The 20,661-nt window shown below is 34.9% G+C and overlaps 2 protein-coding genes across 2 annotated transcripts; both read left to right on the forward strand.

Moving 5' to 3' along the window:
- The first annotated feature begins 11,989 nt into the window (after positions 1-11,989).
- Positions 11,990-16,640, forward strand: LOC126596098 (purple acid phosphatase 3-like). Its single transcript, XM_050262572.1, has 7 exons — positions 11,990-12,300; positions 15,052-15,208; positions 15,319-15,426; positions 15,556-15,683; positions 15,863-15,991; positions 16,085-16,152; positions 16,290-16,640. Exons 1-7 carry the CDS (start codon positions 12,091-12,093, stop codon positions 16,501-16,503), a joined length of 1,014 nt encoding a protein of 337 aa, XP_050118529.1. The 5' UTR covers positions 11,990-12,090; the 3' UTR covers positions 16,504-16,640.
- Positions 16,641-17,526: 886 nt separating this feature from the next.
- LOC126596097 (purple acid phosphatase 8-like) lies at positions 17,527-20,221 on the forward strand. The gene is made up of 6 exons (XM_050262571.1): positions 17,527-17,907; positions 18,876-19,032; positions 19,129-19,236; positions 19,334-19,590; positions 19,713-19,780; positions 19,872-20,221. Exons 1-6 carry the CDS (start codon positions 17,575-17,577, stop codon positions 20,104-20,106), a joined length of 1,158 nt encoding a protein of 385 aa, XP_050118528.1. The 5' UTR covers positions 17,527-17,574; the 3' UTR covers positions 20,107-20,221.
- The last annotated feature ends 440 nt before the right edge of the window (positions 20,222-20,661 follow it).

Consider the following 20,661-nt stretch of genomic DNA (forward strand, 5'->3'; position numbering starts at 1 on the left):
CACCATACGTATTTTTGGGATTTGATAGGCACTAATGACAGCCACAAGAAGCAAACCACCAATCCAATTTTCTTATTTGGATGGATGGCGTGCCCAATGTTTCCAATAAAAATGTCATCTTTTTGTCATATTGAAAAAAACACAATATTTTACGCTGTTTTTGTGTTTGTGTTCTTGTACCTCCACGATTTTGTATTAATTAACATGATCTCCTAATGATACATATTAATTATTAGCATATGTGCTCATAGTTGTTATTTAGGGCATATATATTTGGTGAGATATTTGGGCAAATTGGGGCACAACAAGCTAGTCACGTCCGTTCGGCCCCATCCTAGTTAATATTAAGTGATGCAGGCTTAGCTTCATCTCATCAGCTTGAAATCAGCAAATTACAAGCACGTAACAATTACATATCATTGCGTCTTAGGGTTTTCCAATCTTTTCCTTGAAAACCAAACCATCAAAAATTAGTTAGCCCTTGAACCTCAAGTTTCTTTACACAAAATCCCACATATTTTTTTTGTCTGAATAAAACTTATTTACCAGGTTACGTATAAGCAAATTCACTAATTCTGTTTGACTTTCCACGTTTTTCATTTTTAGATGTCTAAAATATCCCTAATTACTTATTTGGTATCTACAATTCATTATATGGATATTATGTGTATTAATATCATGAATTATTTTTCAAACTATGCAAATTTAAAAGGCTAATTAATGATTTTGGGGAAAAAAAAATGGTATTAATGCTATTCATCAGAGCATAAAAAGGAAGACTACCCAATTTTTCTTATCCATTACTGTTGGTCTTCAACCTCTATTTATCTATTATAAACTTTTTTATCTATTATTTTCTTTGATAAATATAGGTAAATATGTAATATTTTATATTACTTTGTATTTCATTCATATTTTTCCATGAAATATATTGTAATAATGTTGTATGGAAAAGGTATCTAAGTTAGAGAAATCAAAATATAGGTAAATTGATTTGTATTTTAGTTTACCTATTTGAATATTGGAAAAACAATATCCCCACTTACATACATAATAAGGAGTAGGTAAATATTTTCATTCCACGTCAGGATAATTTGTAGATACACAAAAGCCAATTACACTTGGGTGTTATTGTACATTAATGTACCGACTGTTATGTTGTGACAACTTGTCCTTAATTTGTAGATTTTATTAAATTCTAAAAGAGTGAATGGACGAAAACGCCTCTAGTGGTGAGATTGTTGATGTTCGTTGACCATCATTATGTGACTTGTATGAACTATTATTTTACCATATTCTTGAAGTACTCGAAGGTACGAACATGTAGGCACAAGCGGAATTGAATTTGGAGTTACAATGGAGATTTTACGGACTTACAAACGTGAAGGGTGATTTGATAATTTTAACATCTCGGGAGATAATTTTATGGTTTGTCCTTTTGTAGCCTTGGGCTATGTATCATGTGGGGCCCACACCCCGTACTCCTCCTTCACTCCCATGTCTCCCTATTTCTGGAGCGCCCTTTATCTCTCCCTTATTTCAAACTCTCTCCATTCTCTCTCATCTAACTCTCTATCTTTTCACTCTCTTTCTCTCTCTGCAAACACAGAGACCCGCCATCACCACCACACATCCGGTGAGCTTCACTAAACCACCACCTTAAGGCCACTACCTATCATCATTTCCAAAACTCAAATTCAAGGGGATCATACTCCTTCACATCTCCTATGGACTCTTTACCTCTCTTACTCACTTTGTGCTCACTGTACATAAGTAACCATGGCGATCGCCAATGCCCAGTTTCACAACCACCGTCGTCTTTGTTTCCAACCCACCACGAAAGCAGTACCATGTACAAACGCCCTGTTTGGGCATCCAAACCCTAAAAGTCGAACTCGAAGCTCTCTGAGTATTTTTCCATCATCCTAGGTAAGGTAGGACTTGATATACTTTTAATCCTCTCCTTGTTGATGTTCTGAATGATTACTAGGTTGTTACGCGTGTCTTAATGGTGCATAAACCTCTCGAGGAAGGATTTCCTAGTTTTTTGGAAAACCATAGAACCGTGGTTGTCAGGCCATCTTTAGGCCATTTTTTCAGCCAACATCGACATTAACTCGGCCCCATTTTGGTATGGACTTGTTCTCTACATTTCTAGCTTCAATATGACTTTTGAATCATCGAATTTGGTTGAGAATTAAGCTCGAAATGAGCTCTTAAAAACCTGCAAAGATCTGGAAATCACGATGAAGGCGTGTGGGTGCACGTGGCTGCCCATGTAGCCACCTTGTGGTGGCGCGTTAGGAATTTGAGATCCTTCCTTAGGTTTCTTGACGTGCCGAACTTGAATTCGTTGTCCGTTTTCTAAAATTTGTTCGTTTTAAAATAGATTCTTTACTAGCCATACTTTGTACCAAAAACGCGTTTACACGTTAGTACGTTATATATTTATGTAAATGGTTTCATTTCTAGGTGAAACGCATTGCAAGGATCTTCGATGCTCACAACTCGAGTTTGACTCGACAACATGATTTGTGAGTGGGTCTTTGCTTTTTAATATTACATATTTATTTAGTTTATATATATATATCATAAAGAATTTTCCACATTACGCCTAGTTTAGACTAACGTTTTTAAGAATTAGCGTATTGACCTAATTTATGAAATTTTAATAAATTCTATGGGATGCACATTCACGGGATGCATATTTTGATTTGATGTCATAAATATATTTACCGTCACAAATATTATTATTTACAACTGTGGATTACAAAATTTTTGTAGTATGATCATATTTACGTTATCTACTCATCGAGTGCTACACTGGTGTTTGTACTCGCCCGGGCTAGGGCCAGGCTTCACGTGTATGTTCACATCACACCGTACGCTCACTTGGGATCCATTGTAGGTGTCAATCATGTCCTAGATTGCTATAGGCAATTAGGACTTGTATGTGATGCGCATAGCGCCAGTTTTCATGTGATTGTAGTACTAGAGCGTAAATCATTATTACACCTAGTCCAATTCATGTCAGAATATCTTTGCATGAACTCGTGTGTCAGCATATGTCGATGAGCACCCAATATGATATGTTTGTTATGCGGAATTATATGATTACTTGACGTTATGTGTTTATTTACGAAATGTTGGACACTTTGCATTCTTGAGATAGTGCTGGCTTCGGTAAGTATTTTCATACTATACGTAATATATATTTGGAAACTATACTTGTTTTACGGCGAGGGGTTATTATGTTTTCAAAAAGGTTTTTACAAAGCTTTATTTTTAGGCTCACTCACCTTTGTTTTTTCGCCCCTCCAGAGTTAGTGGTAGAGCTTATGTGTCGATGAGAATTCTTGGCAAATCTTGGTATAGGTGATTACCTTTGATGGTATAATTCTTATCCTACCTCTACTGTACTTTACTTATGCTCTGCATCACGTGTGAATTGGGTTCAATCTTGCTCACATGAGCACTCTTATATTTAGGCACTTATAGGTTTAAATTTATTCACATTTCCACATCACTACATTTTATGGCTTCGTCACCTTCCTGGTGTTGGCCGCCAGCATAGCTCGATTCGGAGTCCAGATGAAAATTCCGGGTCGGAGTGTGTTATATGTTATAGATAAATTACCAAAAGTATGAGAATATAACAGGTAAATTACTCAAAAATATGAAAATATTACAATATAGTACCGTTATTTGTATAGGTAAATTAGTAGGCAAGTTTAACCATTATACTTATGTAGAATAATTTAACATGAAAAAATGATGTATTTTTATTTTTATTTTGATAAAAATTTGATTCCATCGAACAGTAGTAAACGATGCAGCTATTATATATTATATACGGTAATGCATTAGATTGTCGGAAAAATAAAACGTTAATTGGCTAACCTAGGCCCTGATGCTGATAGGCCTAAGGGATTTTTTGAAATATAAAGTAGCCTAAAACATGTTATCTTATGAACCTTATAGAGGAATCGAATATGCACATATCAAACAGTTGGTTGGCTCTGAATTTGCCGTCTATCCAATACTTTGCGCATTTGAATGAATCACATAATTGAGATAGTTAATGGGATGAATAATATATTAATAATAATTGGGTAGAGAATAGATGTACGGCATATATATATTATATCAAGATTAATCAAGATCAAGATGCAATTAATTTAACAAACATGAGCCTGCAACTTGCCCCGGGGGGAGGAAACCTTGCAAATCAAATGAAAGCTAAAAAAAATGCCGCAGACTGTAAGATTATTGGTCGATGCTAAGTACTTTCTTGCTAAACAGAGTCTTTAAGTGATAACGTGGTGTCGGATAGCTAACCTTGAACGTTAATTTGTTCGACTTAAAGTCAACTTAACCTCACTTTCAACGTTACTTGATTGACTATGTTTACTTGATTTTGACCAATAATTAATTGCGGTAAATTTATTCATAGCTAACAAAAAAAGACGTCCACGAAATTGGATATCAAGTTTTTCATGCATACACGTTTTCTTTTTATTTTAGCTGTATTCTAATCTTTTTACTATATAAAGATACGTTGTTTATTTCAATGATACTCAACGCTGATTGGTTCATGTTTGTTTACTTTCCTTCTCACACGGTACATCAACCTAAAGGAAGGAATATAAATATTTGTGCCCAGAAAATTAAATTGTTCGTGAATCATAACAGGGACTACAGTGATTTGTGATTCTTTGTGGAATATATGAGATATCATGACATATGTGACACTTGTACTGTTGACACACACCCAACTAGAACTCCAAATTATTAACACAAACGAAGACTTAAGGTTATCTTTTAAGTATTAATTACTGTAGATTTGACCTTGTTCTCTTTTCTTTATGAATATCTATTCATCTTTTCTCAGTTTCTTTTCAGACGAAGAAAAAGAAACAACAACTACAAGTCGCTTTGAAAACTTTTTTTTTTCAAATTTGACTTGGGCCTAATGGTGGATATGCCATTCCTAAGCATATTATTCGTATTCGGACACAAACTATATATTAGTTCTTGTTCAGCCCACAAAATAATGGATTTATGTCTTCTTTTTTTTTTGTTGGTCAATCACTCAATTTTCTGTCTTGGCCCTTACGTGACGAGGTTGCTTTTCTCGGTTCTTTGATATAAGGCCACAATGGGGTCAATGAGTGGGCTAATTCACACTACAATGTATACACATCAGGCCCGTTTGATTTTTTTTAAGGGGAATAATGTTAAAAATGAGGAACTTTAACAAAAAGTTCCCGGTACTGTTTACTTTAACAAAAAATCATATTTTTACATTAAAAAGTCAATCATGGTACTATTCACTTTACCCTTTATTTTGTCCTAATCGTTAAAACTCAAAGTTTTTAAACCTTTTTCATTAGTTTTCCTTTAAAAATATACTTCTCCTCACAAGCAATTTTAGCAGAAATGCATCTATTGTAAGCACTTTTTAATAAAAATGAAATACTTCTTGAAAAATAACTTAAAATCTAAAAGTTATATATTGTCAGAAACTCAATTGGTGATCTAAAATACTTTTAATTTTTCAAAATCACTTCAAAACTTCCCGTATCAAGTCCAAATCGAAGGGAGAGGGAGACAAAAAAATGAATATATGATCTAATGGTATATATAAAAGGAAAAAGTCAATGAGTGCATTCAGTAAGTGGACTCGAAGAGAAAGGTTTAGGGTGGTTGTATGAATTACAGATGGACAAGTTTCCCTTTTTTCTTTTTGCTCAAAACTTGGACGAGTTTCTTTCTGATTCAACTTAATAACCTACAAAAAAGGAGTTGTATAAATTAAGCTGAAAAACTACGAACTAAGGGGGAGGTGGTGATCGTGAGCTGTGTACGTATCTTTAATGCTCAACTGATCTCTCTTCTTTTGCATTCGATTAGCTTAACCCTTAATATATATATATATATATATATATATATATATATATATATATATATATATATATATATATGTTACGATCAGAAACAGAATAAAGAGAGAAAAGAAAAGGAAGAACGGCATCTGTGATTATACCACCGATGCCACCTGCGACCCGTGATGATGCTCTCCATACCGTGCCTTCAAAGGTGTGATCACAATTCCCTTATTTTTTTTCAACCCTTCGTTTTTCCCCCTTCTCTTGTCTATGCATGCATGCATATTTATGCGCACGTAAGTATTCTTGAAATTAATTTGTGCATAGTACTTGTTTTGATTGCTAAATTGATGATAGCTAATCAATCCTTATTATTGAACCGGTTTATGTGCTGGATTGATCGAGCTTCATTTTCTTTTTTTGTTAAATGGGAGGGTTTCGAACTGTGGATCTAATCTACTCCTACGTCATACCCGGCCCATCATTCTACGCCCAACCTCACCACTGGGCTAACCATAGTTGGCTTTCGATCAAGTGTCATTTCAACATAGCTAGAAACATGATCAGTTTTTTAATTAATGGTGTTTCATTTAATTTTGTTTAAAGGATTTGGATGCGACACGGCAGCAGTAATCAACATTCTAGCACAGAGGAACGTAATGCAGCGCGCTGCCATCGAAAAGAAATTTTTGATAGTCACGATACAGTTGCTGGTAGTATATATTATGGTGCGTTTGTTGCACCGGATTATATCGAAAATTAGTTTTAGGGACTAAGTTGGATTGATTTGGTTTTGACTAAGTTAAATAAGAATTATGAAGCGTTTGGTGCAGCACTGAACAATAAAAATGTTCATTTTATTTATTATTAAATTAGTATTTTGTAGTTATTTCGATATCTAAACACCTAATTAATTCTAAAAAATATTGTTTGACCATTTATTAAGTTATCTTTTTAGTCAGCACGAGTCGGACTTAGCATCATTTATGCTAGTCCTGTCTTACGCCAAACATAGGATTGCTATCCCAGCTAAGCCAGTCCCCACTAAGGATGCCTAACAAACGGGGCCTTAAGGTACTGCGGTACGAAGGTCCGGAAGGGATGGTACAGAAGGATGCGGAAGCGCTGAATAAGGCCGGAGGGAAGAAATTGGGAACTGATGAGAAGGTTTTCATACAAAAGAATATATATTCTGAGCAATTAATTATGTTATAAAAAAAAAAAATTCTCAAGCAAATTACAATTGTCTCTTCTCATATCCATCGCTTGTATGGGCAAAGTCATCATGTGTAACGTTCCCAAATTTGAACCTAGACGATTATCTACCATTTCCTTCCTCAAATTACAGATTCTTACCAATCTGCGAAGGAAATTACGAGATAACTAGCTCAGTTTGTAAAACAATTAATTTACAAGTTGGCGATACTCTTATACATGTACATGTCATTATTAATTTTTTGGCCGCATGTGTACACGATTGATTCTCTGCAGAATTCCAATTTTTATTCTTCTGATATTCCACATGATTTCCAAGTTGTCCTTAATTCAATTAGATAACCAGAAAACAGCACATATATCCTCATAATATTCATAAAGTCATAATGTGGATTCGATGCTTGTGTTCATAAATTCTTCATAATAAAAAATAAATAAAAGATAGAATGATCATTGGATCGATCGTTCTTTTGGTAAGTGGATATGGTCGCAGGATCTGTCGGGGACCATTGGATATGGAACATGTCGCTGTTCTCAGATTAATTTGGATAGGCATGCACATGCATGCAGTGGAATGATATATGATGAGGATCCCCTGCACATGCAAATACTGCAGCTTCATCGATCGAGCAATTTCTATTGGTTTTGATTCCTCTATGTTTAATCAAGAAATTAAACCTGTAACACGTATTCAGAAACCGTATGATCACAAATGACCTAATAATAAGTTGATTCATTCATCATATATCAATATCATGGCCTTCATTTTCATCTAATAATCCAAAATTTCCCCATACATCCACAAAACTTATACAAGAATAATTAGATATGGGAACATGTCATGTAGGTCCCCTCTGAGACGGTAAGAACTAGCTAGGCTGGGATGTGCCACTTTATATATTAAATGCCTTTTGGCTGATATAAATTAGGTTGCAAAGATAAGAAAAGTGAAGAGATATCGTTTGGTGGGGATTTTTCCACAAGTTGACACCCATATCCACATATAGCTGTTTTCAATCTCAAATTATTCACAAAATACGTAAACAGACTAGGCTTTCTAATCACTTTCAGGCAAAGATCAATGAGACCTAAATTCACGGCGTGAACCTACTTCTTCTCGTGCCAACATTATTATTTTTTTTATTCAAACAATAGAATTACATATTGTTGTGATTGACATTGTACATCATTTGGTGTTAGGGATACAAGATTTTTCGTTCTCCGGTTTGTTTTTGCTTTCAGTTGTTGCAGTGCATACACTAGAACATACATTTTGTTAATTTTGTCAGATTAAAGGCGGATTTGTGGTTGTGGATGCAGTTCAGAAAATAAAAATTCATGTTCCATATATATAGTGTGGACATCTACATCATTCATTTTGCATGCATACGCCTCATATGCATCTTATAAACTTCTCTGCATGTATATGAGTATATCACGTTTCCTTGAAACTTTCTGGGACATTTCTAATATATAATTCCATACTAGTAACTGACCCTTAATTTAAACACCATAAGATAGCCCTAGAGCTACAAAAGGAAGAGATTCCTTGATCTACAAGAAAGCTAAGTAATCATATAAAAGGAAATACAAACCGTATGAGGAGGACGCGTTGGTTGAACTCGGGGCAGTAAGGCTATCTCTAACCGAAGGGTCCAGAGGGCCGAAAATAGCCCTAAAATCGTCTCCAACCGAGGGCTAGGCCAGAGGGCTCTGGAATCTGGGAGGGCCCCACGAGGTCAGAGAGGGCTGGAGGGCTGGCTGCTTTCGGCCAGCCAGTCAGCCCTGGGCTGGCTATTTTTTTTTTAATGTTTTCCTATTGCTGTCGGTTATAACCGACAGCATTAAAGAAGAATTTTTTAATACTGTCGGTTATAACCGACACTAATAGTTTGAATTTTTTTTAATATAACGGCTAGTAGCCGTTGTATTAACTTTTTTTTTTTTTTATGAATTTAAACTTCTTTTTTTTTCCCTTTTTTTTGCCTTTTCATATGAATCAAATTTTGTTTCAATTCTATTTTACAAAAATTGGTTCAATTTTTTTTTTAAATTCTATTTTTTTTTTACCTATAACTTCTATTTCACAAAATTTATTTCATATTGTTTTTTAAATTCCATTTTTTTTCTTATAACTTCTATTTGACAAAATTTGTTTCATATTTTTTTTTAAATTCTATTTTTTTCCTATAACTTCCTAAGCCATTATACAACATTAAATTAAATTAAGTAACATGAAACAACATTAAACAATATGAAACAACATTAAATAACATTAACCAACATTAAAATTATACAACATGAAACTTAAACTGTCACATCCCGCCCCGGGGCGGACCACTTCCCGGGCCCATTCCACCACCGTAGCACGATATTGTCCGCTTTGGGACCCGACTACGCCCTCACGATTTTGTTTCTGGGAACTCACACGAGAACTTCCCAGTGGGTCACCCATCATGGGAGTGCTCTCGTGCGCTACTCGCTTAACTTCAGAGTTCCAATGGAACCCGAAGCCAGTGAGCTCCCAAAAAGCCTCGTGCTAGGTAGGGATGGGAATATACATTTAAGGATCACTCCCCTGGACGATGTGGGATGTCACAATCCACCCCCCTTAGGGGCCCGACGTCCTCGTCGGCACACCACGGTCAAGGTTAGGCTCTGATACCAAATTGTCACATCCCGGCCCGGGGCGGACCACTTCCCGGGCCCATTCCACCACCGTAGCACGATATTGTCCGCTTTGGGCCCCGACTACGCCCTCACGGTTTTGTTTCTGGGAACTCACACGAGAACTTCCCAGTGGGTCACCCATCATGGGAGTGCTATCGTGCGCTACTCGCTTAACTTCGGAGTTCCAATGGAACCCGAAGCCAGTGAGCTCCCAAAAGGCCTCGTGCTAGGTAGGGATGTGAATATACATTTAAGGATCACTCCCCTGGACGATGTGGGATGTCACATAAACAACATTTTAGTTGTAGTTTTTAAATAATAAATTATGTTTGGCCCTATGGCCCTTTGGCCCTCGGTTGGAGACGGTTTTTTGTGACAGGGCTAAAACGAGCCCTCTGGCCCTTTGGCCCTCAGTTGGAGACGGAGGCAAATATGGCCATGTACTGTTCATTAAAATATTAATATCTTGGAGAATCTTGGAGGGCCAGAGGGCTAAAACGAGCCATCTGGCCAGCCCTCGGTTAGAGATGGCCTAACATTCCGGGGTCGATTATCCAAAGCTTTGTTAATTCTTTTTTATCCTTTCTTTTATTTGTTTACAAAACACTTATTGGAGTAATTCAGTTATATTCACTTTAATTGTAGGTGTTTTTGTCTAATTATTTTTTTGGTGAAGGCGATGACCCTCCAAAAAAGAATCTGACTTAATAAAACTTAAAAATCCAACTAAAGCTATAGTCACCCATTCTCCCACATGTCGTGCAGGAATGCGTTGAGGAATCCCTCCAAAAGATGGCGTTCGAACTCCCAAAAGATAATATAACTTAAAAATTTAACAACTAGCTTTGAGTAGACTAATTTGAATTTAGAACTTGGTTTAGTCTAGATTGTATTCATCATAGATAACTGAACTATGGATTATAATTTATATGTTATGACCAAATTAGTAGCCTGCTTAATTTACAGTATGTTTGAAACTGCATTAGCCAGTTGCCCATATATAGTGGCAAATAATTATAACCTTATTTTTAGTTACGCTCTTTAGAACTCAGTTTTGATACTCTTTGCCCCTTGAAATTCAAAAGTCGCCACTTTACTCATTGAAACTCAAAAGTTGCTACTGTACTCTCCAAAACTCAATATTCGCTCCACTTTAGCTTAGTTGTGTGTATTTCGTTAAAAAACCGTTAAGTTTAGGCTTATTTGTAGCTAAGCTACCTGAAACTCGATTTTAATCACACTTTGCCCCCTGAAACTCAAAAGTCGTCACTTTACTCCTTGAAACCCAAAATTCGCTCCACATTACCTTGTTTATGTTATTTCCGACTATGACGATGCCACACCCCCATCTCTTCATGATCTTCCGTCTCTCCCCATCTCCCTCTTCCTAAACGAAATCCAAATACCTCATCATGGCCCGTTTGACACCTTTACTCTATGTCCAGGAATTGTTCTAAAAAAATACCCAGGGATTATTTATGCTATTTTTCCGATTAAGAATATAACAAATCAAGAAATTAATGGAACTAATGATAAGGTAGATAGAGATGGAGGAAGAAGGGATGAATGTACAGACAATGATTAAAGAGAGAGAGAGGGGGGGGGAGCGGAGAGTTACTTAACGGAATACACAGAAACAAGCCAAAGTGGAGCGACTATTATGTTTTAGGGAGTAAAATGATGACTTTTGAGTTTCAAGAGACAAAGTGTGATCGAAATTGAGTTTCATGAAATCTAGCTAAAAAAAAATACTTATTCTAGAAATGTACTTTTTAATCCACATTGACATATTTGTCCATTTTTTTATAATAGAAATAACATAAAGAAGATAACGTGAAGCGAATTTTGAGCTTCAAGAAATAAAGTAACAACTTTTAAATTTTAGAAAGTAAAATAGAATTAAAATCAAATTTCATAAAGCGTATAGCTAAAAATAAACCATAATTATGTGATGTGGGTGAATGTCACGCCTTCACCAGTGGATCCCTTAGTGCGATGTACGTAAGTGGAGGTTTCTTTTCCATTTGTGTATAATAAATCGTACAAGTCATGTGTGGCCTCGCGAACCTCATGCTGTCCATTACTCTTTTTGGTTCTATATTCCCTTTTTATCTATTATTCATGTTAAGCCACCCTATTGTGCAGTACTGCTTAAACCACACGCATCGTCATCGATAACTTTCTGTTTAATATATCTGTTTATCTGTTAATTAATTAGTATGCAACGTTAACCCAACTCGTCAACCATATAAATAGATAGCTTGCCTTGCTTTGCTTTGCTCACCATTCCTCTACTCTTACTTTTGTTCCCACCTAGATGCTAGATATGGAAAACATGAGCGTGATGAGGTCAAGTATTCTGTTCTCTGGTCTAATAATTCTATGCACCCTGTCATCATTTACATCTTCTGCAGCGGAGCTACCACGATTCCCGCACGCAGCGAAAGCGGATGGGTCTATCAGCTTTTTGGTTCTGGGGGATTGGGGAAGAAGAGGAGCCTACAACCAATCTCAAGTTGCTAATCAGGTACATTACTTCCTTATAATACTTGATTTCTACGTCGATGTACATACAGCTTGATTATTGTGTTTTCTTAATCTTAATATTTGACCTGTTTCTAGTATCTATCATGTAAACAATAATTAGTGTAGGGAAAGTGTATACAGGTGTCAGAAGTTCAATGAGTGTCGTAGACTGGTAGCTTAAATAGTTGCTTGTTTCCAACAAAATTTCTCAATCTCAATATATATCCGATATCGGAAAATTTAAGCTTTTCCAAATTATTACGTAATGTTAAACCCTCTTCACCAATTGTCATGAATGAAGTGTAAAGGTGACTTAGATAAGTTAGGTGCGCTCTAATTCTAGTGAGATGTGTATAGTAATGTTCTTAAACTCATGAAGCCTTTAAGGGAAGGGATCTCTATTTTTCAAAAAAAAAAAGGGATACTTTCTTGACTGTTAGATCTGACTTTAATGAAATTATGAGGTTGAGATTATGTGGCCTGTGATTTAATCTCAATCACAGAATTTCATTAAAACCAAATATAACGGTCAAGAGAGTGTCTCCATTTTTTTTGAAAAATAGGGATCATTTTCCTTAAAGGGCCTGCTTAAACTCATATTCTTACACTATATATATATATATATATATATATATATATATATATATATATATATATGCATCTTTACGGATAACAATTAATTGGTTTTGAGTTGGATGCTCTATTTCTTTTTCTTTTTTTTTATATTAAAAAAAAAACAACTGGTCTACTCCTTTCTAGCATAATATGTAACGTTGTACATTTTTAAATGAGAAATGAAATACCTTGTCTTAGTAAATGAAATTATTTAGACTCTTCAATTATATCCAAAATTTTGAATTGATGTTCAATTAATTAATTATATGGAAAAGTTGATTTTAGCCCAATTCTTATAACGTATTACAATTCAAAATTGTATATTTTCAAATTTAACCATTTGACTAGCTTTCCAATCAAACTTTTTCTTTTTAAGGTGATGAGTCAGATTAGGGTTTAGAAAAACTCTGAGCGAATTTTTCATACCTATTTGAACTATGAACTTGAGACTATATATTTGATAGGGTAATGCTAGGAATGTAAATCAGATTTTATAAACTATATGATATGATTATTGATGATTTGATTTAAATAGTTGATCTCCTTAGCATTACTTTATCAAACATATGGCCTTGTGTTGATAGTTCTACAAAGGTAGGGCAGTAGCATGCTAAAAACACAACTGAAGAGAGATAAAACAAAACGTGAGAAAGCAATGATTCAAACAAAAATATTAAAACGGCAGCTGAATCCTTGGGATGTTGTCTACCGAACTTCATTTTCTTTCAATGGCAGTTTTTGTAATTTGTAATGAAAACTATGGCTATATTTCACTTACATGGATTATCTTTCTAACTTATACGAATTATATTTAAAGCTATAAATATATATTGGTTTGATCTGGTGAAGAATATTATCACTACTTCAGTGGCAACGAGAAGGATATCCAATATTCTGAGACTGAGTACTGGTTTGGTACTGATGTTCTTTTATAAAAAATGGGTATAAAAAAAAGTTGAGCTAAAAAAGGTGTTTGTTAAACATTTAAAAACAACTTATTTTCACAGTTTTGGGTGAAAAAGCTGAAAACGTGAAGCAATGTTGGATTATATGTTGAATGTTGGATTATGATTTCTTGTTAAACGTTGGATTATGATTTATTGTTAAACGTTAGATTATATGTTTAAGATAAAGTTTATAAATAATTTTCTTTTTAAAATAAAGTATATTTAGTAATTTACCTTTATTTGTTAAGAAAATTAAATTAATGGCACATCTAATACCATTTTTTGTTATTTCACACAGTCACAACTGTTTTATATAAAAGTTTACTAAACACTATAATGCTGTTTTTTATTTTTTTCCAATAGCACTTTTACAAAAAAATTTACTAATCACTCTGCTGTTTATTCTCACAACACAACAGAAACAGTTTTTTTTTCAAAGCATAACAATACCAAATCAGGCCCGAACAGCATGATTTGTCTACTTTAAGACCCAATCAAACTCTTACAAATAAAAAAGTATGAAAGATATTGGATTGGATTGAACACACCAATACATTGGGTGCTTCCATTTTTAGCATATACTTAAATGTATTTATATTATTGTAGCATAAAACCCCATTCCACTTTTGCTAGCATGGACAACCCATTGCGGAAATATTTGCCATAACTCTTTTGGTCCTGTATTATTCTCATCCCAATGTTTTGCTTGCATTACATGCACAAAAGGAAAATGGCCCCCTTTTTGCCGATAAATATTCAAAAAATAATGCGTTCATGAGTGTATTTTTCTTTCTAAATATCGAAAGTTTGGAGTGCAAAATAAGAATTTTGGAGTGCCAATAACAATTATATATATATATTGTCCTACTTATCGCCAATAAATAATGCGTTCATGAGTTTCTTTTATTTTTTTGCTTTTCTATATATTCTATTAATTTTTTTTCTTTATTTGATTTAGAAGATAGATATAAAAAGAAAGGATGTGATATCCACACACTCATTTTTACTCTCCCACATCTTTTTGGTTTTCGGCCGTCGGATCGGATGAATTGAAGAAGATCAACAGACAGAAATTAACAAGGAGTGTGTGAAAAGTAAAAAATGGTGTGTGGATTGCACACCCCTAAAAAGAAGTGTATGTCAAGAATGATTTAACTTTGCCAACCTACTTTCATGCACTTAATTTCTAGATGGGAATAATCGGAGAGAAGTTGGATATTGACTTTGTAATATCCACCGGCGATAATTTTTACGAAAATGGATTGACGGGCATCGATGATCCACAATTTGAAGACTCATTTAGCAAAATCTACACAGCACCAAGCTTGCAAAAGCAGTGGTACAGTGGTATGTATTCCCAAACCTTAATTATATATTCACTTATAAAACAATAAGGAATTTTCTTTAAATTAAAAAAATTAATTCATGTTTGTCTTTGTTTAATTATTGTATTGCAGTTCTGGGTAACCATGATTATAGAGGTGATGTTGAGGCACAGTTGAGTCCTGTCCTTAGGGAATTGGATAGCAAATGGCTTTGCTTGAGATCCTTCATAGTTGATGCCGGTAAGGCTAAGGCCATACTACATAACTATTATCAATAATTAATTATAATCTAAACAGGAGATTTAGTTTTTTAATAAGGAATTTTTTTTTTTTGTTATTTATCTCAAAGTTATTTGCCTATTTTGGCAGAAATTGTGGAAATCTTCTTTGTGGATACAACTCCCTTTGTTGATAAATACTTCACTGATCCGGAGGGCTCTGTCTATGACTGGAGTGGCATATTACCCCGAAATTATTACCTATCAAATCTTCTCAAGGTAATTTGTTTTCTCGTCAAACATAATTAAGACTTACGACTAAATAAATTAACTTTAAAATATCTCCAAAGAATTTTTAGAAACCCAAAACCCAAAAAATTAGCTCTATGCCTGCAGTTGTCTCTATACATTAGAGATGATATCTGTAATTAATAATTTGAATTTTTTCTCTGTGAAAGGATGTGGATTCAGCATTAAAAGATTCTACTGCAAAGTGGAAGATTGTGGTTGGTCACCACACGATTAGAACCGCTGGATATCATGGTGAAACTAAGGAGCTTGTAACACAGCTTCTCCCAATTCTTCTGGTACTTTACTCATGCTAAAACTAGAAAGGAAAACCAAAACGCTCGCCTTTTTCCCTTGTTTCTCTTTTTGCTCAAATGTCTATAAATTTTCAGGAAAACAATGTCGATCTTTACGTCAATGGCCACGACCATTGCTTAGAACACATAAGCAGTCCCAACAGGTACTAGCATTTTGTAACTCTTTAATACACATGAATTTAACAAATGAATCGATTTTATGTGTCTAAATAAAATTATTGTTCTATTAGTATATAACTACTTTTGTACATGGGATCTAATCTGAAGCATTTCTGTGCAGCCCACTTCAATTTCTAACAAGTGGTGGTGGTTCAAAGGCATGGAGGGGTGTAGTTAACCCGTACAGCCCAAGCGAAATGAAGTTGTACTACGATGGGCAGGGTTTCATGTCAGTGCAAATCACTCAAACCGAATTGGATATTGCATTCTATGATGTTTTTGGCAATGTCTTGCACAAATGGGGGACATCAAAGCAGCACTACTCTTTCATGTAGAGAGGTGGACATGCAGAAGTATATGCAATCTGTTTAAGGTTCTTAGTCTGCTATATATATATATATATTGTAATGCAAGTAACAAGAGGCAATATTTTATAAGTGCCTATGTGATTAATGGAAATTATTTTGCTTAATCTTGCTAGCTGATCTGCTTAAACATAATTAAACTATTAATAGGAAGAAAACTGATCGCTTGTTCCTTTTCGGAAAGTAGCCCATCATTTTGAAGGACGAAGTAAATTCCGGCCTAGTCCATGAAAACCTAGCAGATGTTTGAATTATGGGATATGGGAATGCGATTCAAACTTGGGGGAAAAGTTCACTCTCCTTTAATTTGTAATTTATCTTCCTTTTCTTTTTCATATCTTTTTTTAATCTTTTTTTTTGTTTTGTATTATAACAAGTTAAGTTTATGTCTTCTTGGACTAGATATACTATTTTTTTTCGATGTCAATAAAATTCCCTACTTACCGTCGAATTTTCTAAAAATAAAAACAATTCGAACATAAATGAAAATATGAGTAATTGAAGCGAATGGTTGAAAACTAATAAAAGGAAGATTTGATGTTAATGATGGTGTACCAAAGTGTATACGGACGTTAAGTATAAGCTGTTCATTTATAGGGTTTTTGATAAACTTTTTTCTTTGTGGAAGATTAGGTGAGTTAGAAGGACGTGGAGAGAGATTGAGACAAGGGGGGGTTCGAAAAGAGAGTTAAGAATATTGCATTTATCATTTTATAATGATAAATGCACATATTTTTTTGTATAGGCATTTTTTTAACAGCTATCTCTCTACCAAAGTCCGAGCTTTGAGATTATAAAAAACAAAGAAAAATGTTATGAATATTGCATTTCGTACTACATTGACATATTATCTAATGTGACAAGTGATGCACACATATTACGTCAATTAATCAGTTGATCTCATTGTATGTTGGTTTTACACATTATTGGTACATTAGTATAAATATTTGGGTTCACGAGTATCACTCAAAAAGAAATTATAAGATAAATTCTACAAGATCTGATGCGATTTTTCTAGAAAAATTAAATAAAAAGGAATAAATGAGGGTTCTTTTAGAAAAGCTGATACTATTGGGAACTTCAAGTCGTATATATATAGCTCTTCATCAAAGCCACTTGACTCAATTCTCTCAGAGTTTTCTGCGGAAAACTCAAACTCTCGTGGCTTCTTTGTCTAATACTTCTAATAATCATAAAGCCATGTTTTCCTCCTTTCACTTCAAGGGATGCCTCCTGTCACTTTGTTTGGTTGCTTGCGCAGCTGAGCTTCAACGTTTTAAGCAGGCACCAAAACCAGATGGCTCTCTCAGCTTCCTGGTTGTCGGAGATTGGGGAAGACGGGGACAATACAACCAATCTCAAGTTGCTCTCCAGGTACGTTCTACATATGTATCATTTCATTTAAATTTTTCATTGTTATCATCTCTGTGTATTTTACATTTAAATGTTTGCATGCTTTTGCATGTATATGATGTCGTTAATTTCATTGATTTAAGCTGATACACTTACCTCATTTACATGCCTAATTATATTACTACGTTTCTTTCAAAAAATTTCACCATCTTTTGACAAAATTAAGCGATACTGAAATTTCATGAATTAAACTGAAAATTTACGCAAATAAAGGAAGAATATAAACGGTATTTGGGCCTTACCGACACTTAAAATATATATTGTGGATGAAAATAAATGAAAAGGTACCACAAATTGGTGTGCAGTCAAGTTCTTTGAATTTGAAGGTACAATTCCAGGCATATATACCATATCAGTATCACTCTTTACATAAGCCTTGTTTGGGAGGGTATATTTCCAAGCATATCCTCTAGTACAAGCTAAGGCCAGAATTTGATACTCCATGCATATTCCAAAGGAGAAGGATTGTCTGTCATCCACTTCCGGTGCCCTTTTCGTGCCCTACTGATTTGTGTGGTCACGATTAAGTTACGTCAACATTTTATATTGTTTTTTTATAGATATTATAAGACAAAAATAAATAGTAATTAAAATATTGACGTGAATTAACTGTGACCACACAAACAGGAAGTACAGGAAAGGCATCAGAAGTGGAGGGCAGACAATCCTTGTCCTATTCCAAAGGGTCGTTTTCTGTCTCCAGTCTAGCAGTTTTCTTTCAATTTGGCAACCATCCCATCACTCACAGTATCCTTACTTATTTGGTACGTACCTGTGACTTTCAGCTCAAGAAAGATCTTGACTGGTTGTTTTGACTATTAGAGATGTTCATTCGGCAATGCATGTGGTTTAACTTAAGCAGATTTTATTAACTTTAATCCCTAATTAATTATTACTGACTTTATGTCGAAATTACTTGCGGATTGTAGATGGGGTTAATTGGAGAGAAATCAAACATAGACTTTGTCATCTCCACTGGTGATAATTTCTACGAAGATGGTTTGACAGGCGTCGACGATCCATCATTTAACGAATCGTTTTCCAATATTTATACTGCTCCCAGCTTAAAGAAGCAATGGTACAATGGTAAATTACTTACTCAGTTAATTATACCACACGTAATAATTCTAAGCAATTAAGTATCCTTAATGGTATATTAAGTGGTTAATTTGTTTCATGCAGTGTTGGGCAACCATGACTATCGGGGTGATGTCGAAGCACAATTGAGTCCCGTTCTCAGAGCAATTGACAGTAGATGGTTTTGCTTAAGATCATTCATTTTAGATGCAGGTAGTATTTATTCGCACTCATTAATTAGTCACTAATAAGCCTTTTACCGATTTTATTATGTGCAACTAATATGTTTTGCTATTTGTCGGTACTCCAGAAATCGTAGATTTTTTCTTTGTGGACACAACCCCATTTGTGGATGATTACTTTACAAATCCAAAGGAGCATACTTATGATTGGAGAGGTGTGACTCCTCGGGCGGAATACCTTTCAAATCTCTTGAAGGATGTGGATTCAGCACTAAAAAATTCCACAGCAAAATGGAAAATTGTGGTCGGTCACCATACTATTAAAAGCGCAGGACATCATGGTGTCACCGAAGAACTTGTAACCCAACTTCTCCCAATCCTTAAGGTAACCTAGATGTTCCTAAACAATGCATTGACCCTTACTCTTGAGGTCTTACATTTGACTTCTTCTTTTTAATATCGCTTGTTTGATTCTAACTTTTTATTTTCACTCCCACTTTTCTCCAGTCAAATAATATCGATTTTTACGTAAACGGACATGACCATTGCTTGGAGCACATCAGTGATTCTGATAGGTAAATTTGTACACACAAAAACTTGATATTAACTTGGTATTACATACGTAAGCACAAATTAATTTGGTTTAACTGGTTGTTAATTATGCAGTCAAATTCAGTTCTTTACAAGTGGAGGTGGGTCCAAGGCATGGAGAGGTGATATAAAGTCGTGGAGTCCAGAGGAGTTGAAGTTGTATTACGACGGACAAGGTTTCATGTCGTTTCACATGTCCAAGGCCAGTGCTGATGTTGCATACTATGATGTCTCTGGCAATGTCTTACACAAATGGAGCCTTTCCAAAGAGATCGACTCAGCCACTCACAGAACATTCACCTACTCTTAAAATAGTAACTCTGCCAGTTTAGTTATTGGAAAATAAAACTTACTCGTGTATAAGGCGTCGTGAACATATCTGTTACACAAAAATTTCAATAATTGCAGTATAAATTCTCTAGTAATCTAGCTTAATCTAGTCTAAATTACGGTGTGGAGAATTCAAATGTTGGGGCAAAGAGGGAGGCACACTGCCTTGGCCAACTTGGCTACGCCTTATACCAAAAGAAAATGACAGTCAGCATTGGTATGAATACCCGAAGTGCATGCAGTATGTTGATGAAACTCGTGGTCAAACAACTCATCTCCCCTTGCTAATCGCGGTGGCTCCATCGTTAACTCGGCAATGTTGTAACAGTGGCTCTTGTCTTGACGGAAAAGTAGCTCATATCCAAGAACATGCAGTCTTGCCTGGCATATATCAAAAGGAAAACCCAACTGGTGATCAGAGGAAGTTTGGTCGGGTGAAAACCAGTACATATTACTAGTTGCTGGCAAAGGTAGTCATAATTTATGAACATGATCATGCAGCAGACTCTGTGAGTGAAAGATATAAGTTAATTAT

The sequence above is a fragment of the Malus sylvestris genome, chromosome 13 (assembly GCF_916048215.2).
Source record: "Malus sylvestris chromosome 13, drMalSylv7.2, whole genome shotgun sequence".
In the NCBI taxonomy this organism is placed as follows: Eukaryota; Viridiplantae; Streptophyta; class Magnoliopsida; order Rosales; family Rosaceae; genus Malus; species Malus sylvestris.